Genomic DNA, 9,330 nt, shown 5'->3' with positions numbered 1-9,330 from the left:
CACCTAGCCATTGCCCTGTGGATGTGCCACCAATCTGAATACTTGTTTAACTTGAAGTTCTACGAGCCATTCCTGACGGGTCTTATATGCAAATTGGGTGTCGTTATCGCTGAATATCGTCTGAGGTAGTCTGAAGCGACATATTATGAATTCCCATATGAATTTATTTACGACAGTGGTGATGATCGACGCTAAGGGTTTTGCTTCAACCCACTTTGTGAAATAATCAATTATTACTATCAGGAATTTTACCCTTCCGGATGCTTCAAGGAATGGGCCCACTATGTCGATGTCCCATTTCTAGAATGGCCACGCGGAGGAGACTGGGATTAGGTCACTCGTAGGTCTAAGGGTACTAGGCCCATGCCACTGGCATGAGCCGCATTTTCGCAGCGCTTTCATAGCATCCGTATGCACGCCTGGCCAGTAATAGCCGGCATTGGTGATTTTCGCCACGACCATTCTGGGCCCCGCGTGCAACCCACAGATCCCTTCATGGATTTCCCTTATCAGGTAATTAGCGTCTTCAGCGTCTACGCAACATAGTAGTGGTCCTAAAATTTATTTACTATATAGGATTCCTTTTTTCATATGGTACAACAACGCTTTGTGTCGTATCTTCCGAGCCTCCGCACTTTCCTGTGGTAAGAGACCTTCCACTAGGCATACCTTGATGGGAGTCATCCATGATTCTTCAGGACTCTGCATGATGCAGACTTGTCTCAGCGGAATTGATGGTTCCACCAATGTTTCTACTCTGACTTCTTTTGCCAGGTGTTTGAAGTTGGTTGCTGCTAGTTTGCTTAGCGCGTCAGCTAACTTGTTTTCACTTCTCTTAATGTGTTTCACTTTACAAGATTTAAATTTTCGGATCAGCTATTTAGCTTGCTCCAAGTAAGATGCCATGACTTTGTATTTGGCTTCATACGAACCATTAACTTTGTTAGCTATGAGCATTAAGTCAGCGTGTGCTTCGACATGTTGTGCTCCAAATTTATCAGCTATGAGTAGTCCGGCCAGGAATGCTTCATATTTTGCCTTGTTGTTTGCGTTTTTAAAGTCCAGGCGGATAGCATACGTGAATTCTTGTATGCTTGGGCTTACTAACTTCAATCTGACCCCTGACCCTTCATCATTTGATGCTCCATTAGTGAATAATAACCATGCCTCACTTTCTTCGACAATCAAATTTGGTTTCTCTTGTGCTCTGCATTCATCTTCTTTCTCGGAAGGTACTACAGCGATGAAGTCCGCCAGAATTTGTCCTTTGATTATTGGCCTGGGCTTGTACTGGATGATATGTTTTCCTAGTTCAATGGCCCACTTTGCCAATCGTCCTGATAGTTCTGGTTTCCGGAGCACATTTTGAATTTTGTAATTCGTCGACACACTGATTGGGTGGACAAGGAATATATGCGGAGGCGTCTTGACGCGTATACCAGTGCTAGGACCAGTTTTTCCATGATGGAATATTTTGTTACCGCGTCTGTGAGAGTCCTGCTGACTTAGTAAATCGGTGTTTCAATCTTTTCGCGATCTACTAGCAGTACTGCTCCTACCGCTTTGGCTGATGCGGATAAGTACCTAATTAGCTCTTCGTCTTTCTGCGGCACCATCAGTGTTGGTAATTTGATCATACTCTTCTTTACCTCTTTAAAGGCTTGTTATTCCTCTTGTGTCCACTGTTACTGTGACTTCTTTAGTTTGTTTCGCGGCGTAAACACGAATGGGAATGACTTGGTGGCATGATTTTCTAGGAATCTGTTCATCACTACCAACTTTTCGTTCAGGGTTTGCACCTCTTTTAGTTACTTTGGGGAGGGCATGCGGGAGATTGCTTGCACTTTCTCGTTATTAGCTTTGAATCCGTTTTTTGTGACAATCACCCCGAGGAACTTGCCTTCTTCCATCCCGAATGAGCATTTGCTAGGGTTTAGTTTCATGCTAATCTTCCGCAGCCTTTGGAAAGTGTCTTCGATATCTCGCAGCATTTGGTCTTCTTGCAAGCTTCAATGACCAAATCATCCATATAAACTTCCAAGTTGTTCCCAATTTGTTCCCCGAACTGCTTATCCATCAGGCGTTGGTAAGTAGCTCCCACATTCTTTAATCCAAAGGGCATCATTTTATAACAGAATGTGCCTTTTTCAGTGCAGAAAGATGTCTTATCCTGATCTTTTTCCGCCATATGGATTTGATGGTAGCTCTTGTATATGTCCTGGAACATTTGAAGCGGTATGGGGCTACTGAGTTCACTTTCAAGTCTATCTCAAGCAGCTGGTAGCAATCCTTGGGGCATGCTTTGTACAGATCTTTGTAATCGATACACATCCACCATGCTCCATTTCTTTTTGGTACCATCACCAGGTTTGCGACCCATGTCTGGTACCGTATTTCCCTTATGATGCATGCTTTCAATAATTCACTCACCTGGTCATTCATCGCTTTGTTCTGCTCCGGACCCATCTTTCGTCGTTTATGAACTACTAGTGTGAATGCTGGGTTAACCTTCAGGGCGTGTTACGCTATCCCGCGTGGAATGCCTACCATATCCATGGATTTCCATGCGAACACATCCATATTTCTCAGTAACAGCTGCTTCAGGTGAGAGATTATGTTGCTTGATAATGTTTGTCCAATAGTGATGGTTTGCTCTGGGACATGGCACTGAGCATCCATTTTTCAGGCTCATTGTTGTTTGCTGCTTTTTCCACCTTTTGAAGTTTTGACCCTTCCACGACCAGACAAAGTTTGTGTGGTCTCACCAGTGAAATCCCTGTTGGTGTTGGGATACCCATTGTGACATACGCGGTGGATGGGTTTGCATTGAAATCTCTGATTGCTTCTTTTCCCATGATCACATCATGCTTGGATTGTACTGGTAGTACTATAAATTCTACCTCTTCGATTCTAGAATGCTTTCCATCGCTTAGTGTTACTGGAACTTTAGTTGTCCTAGGGGATGTGTTATTTCGTTCGAGAATCTTGAGATTAGTGCATTGACAGGATCTAGCCCTGCCTTGTCTTCTGCGTCCAGCTGGTCGAAACATTGTTGGTACATGATATCCGAAGTGCTTACATGGTCAATAAAGACGTAGGTGCTTTGATAATGTCCTATCAGCGTGGTGATAATTAAAGGTTTTTTCAAGCATGGTCATCCCTTGATCCGCGGGAAGATGACCCGCTCTTATTTCCAGTCTTCACTGCTGCGTGTTTGCCTTTTCGCACTCTTGTTCTGTCCGCCTTGTATCATGTGTGTGTTCAGATTCTTTATCTATTTTCTTAGGGGACCATCCTCTTCAGTTGGGACTTGGTTTCTGGTGTGTTTCCTGGCTTCTACAACCAGGTGTTAGACCTTCCCGGATGTCACCGCACTTTTTATTTCGATGTTCAGATTTGTGCAATCATCTGTATTGTGGCCGATATCTTCATGAAATTTATAGTATTTAGATTTATCTAAATTCTTTCTCTTGAATATCGGCTTGGGTGTCCGGAAGTCGACATTTTCCGTTGACAAGATCTTGGACGAAGTTTTCGTCAGTGGGGTCCATTCTCTGTTCTATCCTCGGTTTCTATCGTTTTTCTTTTCTCTTATCAGTGGTCAAGGAGCTGGTGAATGAGCTGATGTATCGGTCGAGGGTTGGATTCTAGACGTTATTGACCCTCATTCCTTTTAGGTATTCTTCAGGGCTTTTGATTCATTTCTGTTTTCGGCACTAGTATATCCTCACCTCACCCACATAAGGATTTTTCAGTGTCAGCGTATACTTTGGCTGCTTTCATGAGTTTGTTCCACGACTTTGGCATGCCATCTCTTTCTGGCAGGCACTGGGTAAGGTCATATCTCCGCACTCCTTGGCAAAAACCAGCCCTCATCATGTTCTCGCTCACCCCACTGATTTTGAGGCATTCCGTGTTGAACCGCGTGATAAAATCGTCGATGGATTCGTCATCTCGGTGGAACACGGTCAGTATGTCGGCGGGATTGTGGGTGTGCCTTCTTTGTTGACTAAAATGTAGGGAGAATTTAGCTACCAGATATTCGAAGCTCGTGATTTGGCTTTCTAAGAGCCTCTCGAACCATTCCCTGGCAGCGCCATGGATGGTAAGGGCAAACATATGACACCATACGGGCAATGTCCACCCAGCTACCCCTCCGGCTGATATGAACTTTGCAGATGATCACTTGGATCGGTCATTCCTGTCACACCCCAACCTACGGCGGAATTGCCGGGGTGTGAGCTGATCGCTCACAACTCTCAAGCACTATCATGCAATTATTAAAATTATAATATCTACCAATTCAAATTAAATGAATCCAATAATTTTCAAATACCAAATACATAATCCATAATTATGATAAGTAAAGACAAAAATAGAAATTCAAGTTCTTGTTTCTTCTCTCTAGCATGCAATCCTAAGTTTTCTTCAAAACAAGCTTGAGAATCATATCACACGATAACCTGCATATGCGTTATAAATACAAATAGTTTTTGTCAAAACTTGGTTGAGTGAGTAAAACACCAGATTTTGTGAATATATAAAATAATAAATAAAAATGCAAACTGTGTCAAATGAGATAAGAAATTTAACCAATGAGAAGGTAAATAAGTTGTAAATGAGCGTGATGCCAGATAAATTAGGCGATGACTATTACGACGGTCGTATGATCATACTATTCTGAGATTATATTGGGCCTCTTCGAATGCGAATCAAATAGAGCGTATAAGCATATAACACATAAGTCATAAATTGTTAATCATACAAGACTAACAGTTGCAAGTTGCGTATTAACTAATAGAAAAATATGTAGTAGCATACGTCCCCAAAACGGTAAAAATGGAGTTTAAAAGGGGGAATGTGATACTCACCTTATTAAATGAGCAAACGGGACTAGTAAGATAATAATAAGAATGAAGGCGGCGATTCACGCGTTGACGATATGGCCTAATAAAGAAAGTGAATGCGGAAAATAAATATACGAAGTTGACGGATATGATAGGATTCGAGAGTTATCATTTTATTAAGTTATATATGATTTAAAGTTATTTAGTTTATAGATCTTTTAGCTTTATTTCATATTTTATTATTTAATATTATTTGTTTAATATAAATATAAAAAGATTATAAAATACATCTTTGTAATAATAAATTAATTAGTTGATTTATATATATATATATATATATATATATATATATATAATGTATTTTTTTGTGGTAATTATAAAAGTAATTTTTAACCGTTTAGATATTTTTAATAAATTTTATTTATATAAAATTTAAGGAATTAAACAAGCTGTATTATATATTTATATATATACATATATATACTTATACATATACATATACATATGATTATAATTTTTAACAAGATGCGAGAAAATACAAGTAATATTGTTGGTTTTTAAAAAAAATACATTTTATTTACTATGCATTATATTTACTATTGATTAAAATTACCTAATAACTAATTTACAAAAAAAAATTACCAAAAATAAGATGGTTGGGGTCTCGAACCCGCGACCCTACACTAGAAATTAACTAATGGTGCACCAGCCAACTGGGCTAGTGTCTAACCTGGTTAATACTTTGTTTCTGTTAAATATAAACTATAAGAAAATAAATCCCAATTTGTACAAACCCTAGAAATCACAATTGGTTAAATTCGTTAACGTTAATCGATTAAACTTTAGGGCTTTTGTTAACTGACACCCGATGAGTAACAATCATAATTCAATTACCTCGTGACTCGTTGTATGATGGATTAAATGTTCGAAATGTGGCCGACGGTGTGCGCTGATAAACAAGCTTATAAATTGTGATAATAATCAAATTAAATTAAGGGTAAATGACGTCTAGGGTTAGGTGATTGTAACTGGAAGTTTAATTGATTTATATAATCTTTTGCTTGTATTTCAAGTCCAAATTAGTGTCGGCTGATGTAAACTAAGAAAATGAAAAATTTTTGATCGATTTACCACATTATCGTTGTCGGTAGGCTGAATTAAGTATGTATAATGAAATCCTTGATTCAATTTCTATAACCATTACGAGATTTTAGGTCCAAGTAATTCCAATTATAATCGGGTTCACGAAATTGGGTTTGGTTTATCAGGTTAACAGGATTTTTGATGGGTTATATGACCATAGTTGCACTTTAGTCCTTAAAATTTGAGGATGGAAGCATAAAAAGATAAGAGTTTGTGTTTGGGTAATTATTACCAAAGAAATAAAGTTATAATTATATTTTATTTAATTAAATAAGAATAATAATATGAACTCGATAAGTGGGGCATTTTATTGATAGGATAGCCTGGACCCGTAAATGGGTCGGGTAACGATTACAAAAGAGATATGAGAAAACCCGAATTGTTACAATTCTGTTGTACTTTCCTACCGTGCAAGGTAGCTTTGAGTTAGAAGGCAGCGGAGCCTCTTCTATCTTTTGTATGAACTTCGATCTTTCTACAAAAGCTTTCGGCCTTTAAGGTTTTAAGAAATCCACGTCCGCGTCAGGATAATAGTTCGGATGTTTTTTCCCTCGCGTTTGGTCTCTTGGTCCGGGGCTTTCCCCATCGCTTCCACTTTTTGGTTTCAAGCTATTCCCGTGGGCGTTTCTTGACCTAGCCACTCGACTCAAGTTAGGTGACCTTTCTTGGCTCCTAACTTGTTTCTTTTGTTGGTCTCTATGGCTGTCGAGTCTTTCGCGTTAACGGCAGCGAGGATGTCTTTCATCATCAGATTATTCCGCATCATCTCTCGAGAAGACAATGGCCCACGTGGTTATTCCCTTTGCCAGTTTTCTCGCCTGATATTCCACCTTCATTTCGTATTCTCTGTTATCTCTTTCTTGTTCCTTCTTAGCCACATCACCGGGTCTTCATCCTCGTCATCTGTTACAAACGGGCTTTTCTGACCGTCGTCGCGAGCCTTTGCAAACTGGAACAATGCATCTTGCTGAGGGCGTTCTACTTCGACATATTTTTCTCTTTGTCTCATACTTCATTCCGGGGGCCCATATAAATTGGGTCCTACACGGTTGGAGGATTGAGGTGTCACTGGTGGAGGTCCACGGGAACTCATGACTTTTGATTTTAACTTTCCAGTTCTAGCCGATACGGATGGCGCCAATGAAGAAACACTAAGTTTAACACGATAAGGTTAAACCTAATATCTCACCCAGGGGTAAGTTTGTAGATAAGACTACACTTTTAAGCTCAGCTCACTATCTTACTTATTGTACTATTACTAATGAAGATGAGTTCCGGAAGACGACACACATGCAAAACCGAACACCGTGAGCTCGTTACGAGAAGGGCAATAGAGGGTCTTCTCGTAACCACCCTTCGGCATGAGAATCAGTATGGTAAGTGATCGAAATATATTTTAAGAGTTAGAGAATATGGAATAGGGTCCTTTAACCATTGGACCTCATCTTTCATTTATAGCCGAAGAGGGGAGAAGGGTTCGGCCAGCTTTCCCGCTCAATGGAAGCTTCTATTCTCATGGCTGAGCATGACGGCTTATCCTCATTGGGTGGACAGTCCGGCTAATGATGTTCTTTCTTTTTTTGCGCAAGTACTGCGTTGGCCCATTCCTATTGGTCCATCATGTACCCATATAATTACCAGGTACTACGCGGTGGTACCTCACCACGTGTCCTACCTATGGTGGCACTTCCGCTGTACGTTGTTACTGACTTACTTCGCACTGTTATTAAATCCAAACTGGTTTGGATCTGATTTTATATGTTTGCGCTTCGACTGGCTTGCTTATTTCCCCCCTAATTGTAAATTTGGGATATCAAACTTAATTTTCCCTAATAATTTGAGATATCTGACTTGCTACTTATTATTGTAGTCTGTTTAACTCATATTTGAAGTTGATAACGGGACTTTTAGAGTATATATTATAACAAATTCAACTAAAACACATTCGGAGTTTGAGTTTCTTCCTTAAAGTTTGGATTTTTCTCAAATAAAAGCCTTTTTGCAAGTAATCATAGGAAGCTAGGTCTTAAACCAAAACCAATTATGTATATACATACGACTGTATTTTATTTTTTTAATTTTTTTTATTAAAAATGTCAAAATTTAGATATATTTTTTTTTGGATGGAGCAATCACCTGGAGAAAGGTTCAAAAAATAATAAGAAGCTATGATCAAATCTATCGAGAAATATACGACTAAACATTATTTTATTAGTGTAAATGTTCGATTGTGTGGACTGAGTCAATATATGAAGATTTTATTTTAAATGTTTGTAGGACTACATTCCGTAAAATCCCCCAAATTTGGATATCAGACTTGTACTTATATCGTACTTTGTTTAACTAAGATTTGAAGTTGATAACTGAACTTCTAGAGAAATTTCTATAACAAGTTAAACTAAAACACACTTGGAGTCTGAGTTTCCTCCTTAAAAAGTTCAGGTTTTGTCAATCAGAAGCCAGTTTGCAAGTAACGTGTGATCTGTAATGGGTAGAAAAAGGTAAATTCGGGCACGTAGGGCAGGAGGTGATGTGAGGATTTTAAAGAGGAATCACCCAACCCAAGCACATATGAAGTTTTAGAGACTCATGATGAAACACCAATTACATTGAAGTTGAAAGGAATAATTGAGGATCAGAAGAGTGTTATGACATTGCTGAAGTGATTTTAATAAATTTTAATGCATGTGAAGAGTTTCATGTTAGTAATTGGTATGATGAGAAGTATAACCTTAGGTTTAAGTTGAAACAGAAAGCAGGTTATTGGCCCACCAGACCTGCTACTAATATTTATCTTAAATTCATTAAGCGAGAATCATTGGATAAAGATGCACATATGGTGGTAACTAGTAACTTTGATACGTTGACAACTTAGTTGATCAGGCTGCTGAGTTGATGTTAAGAGAAGAAACAATTAACATGGAGGATATTCTCAAACATGTTGCGTTCTACAAATGTTGTTTATAGTTATTAGTGACAACGGGTTTGGTGATGGTTGATCTCGGGGAAGTTATTGTTTTTTTTTTCAAAGTTTTCCTTTCAAGGATCATGAGATTTATGAATTTGAACAATCCATTGGTAACATAGGTTAGTTTGGTTAAGCCGTATTAAAGTCATACTCTGTTGATTACGTAATGCTTATTTTAACTTAGCATAATGGCATGTGGTTTATAGTGTTAAATGACATCTGACCCATAAAAACAATCCTCTAATCAGTTATTATAAGTTGAAGAACACTAAAATTTGGGAGCTGGTTGTTCTTTTATTTTTCTTTTTCTATTTTTTTGGCAAGTTCTGATGATACTTAATAAGTGTATTACTCGGTTCCTCAACAACCAAG

At 38.6% G+C, this 9,330-nt stretch overlaps 1 protein-coding gene across 1 annotated transcript; it reads right to left on the bottom strand.

The window, feature by feature from the left end:
- Positions 1-876: 876 nt before the first annotated feature.
- Positions 877-1,616, bottom strand: LOC143585195 (uncharacterized). Its single transcript, XM_077067059.1, has 2 exons — positions 1,551-1,616; positions 877-1,497 (listed from the first exon to the last, which is right to left on the bottom strand). Exons 1-2 carry the CDS (start codon positions 1,614-1,616, stop codon positions 877-879), a joined length of 687 nt encoding a protein of 228 aa, XP_076923174.1.
- Between the last annotated feature and the right edge of the window lie 7,714 nt (positions 1,617-9,330).

This window comes from Bidens hawaiensis, unplaced genomic scaffold, assembly GCF_021521415.1.
Source record: "Bidens hawaiensis isolate Kalapana, Puna unplaced genomic scaffold, B.hawaiensis_p1.1 tig00000190_1, whole genome shotgun sequence".
In the NCBI taxonomy this organism is placed as follows: domain Eukaryota; kingdom Viridiplantae; phylum Streptophyta; class Magnoliopsida; order Asterales; family Asteraceae; genus Bidens; species Bidens hawaiensis.
Note: the sequence above shows the minus strand (reverse complement) of the source record. Positions and strands in the feature narration are given on the sequence as shown.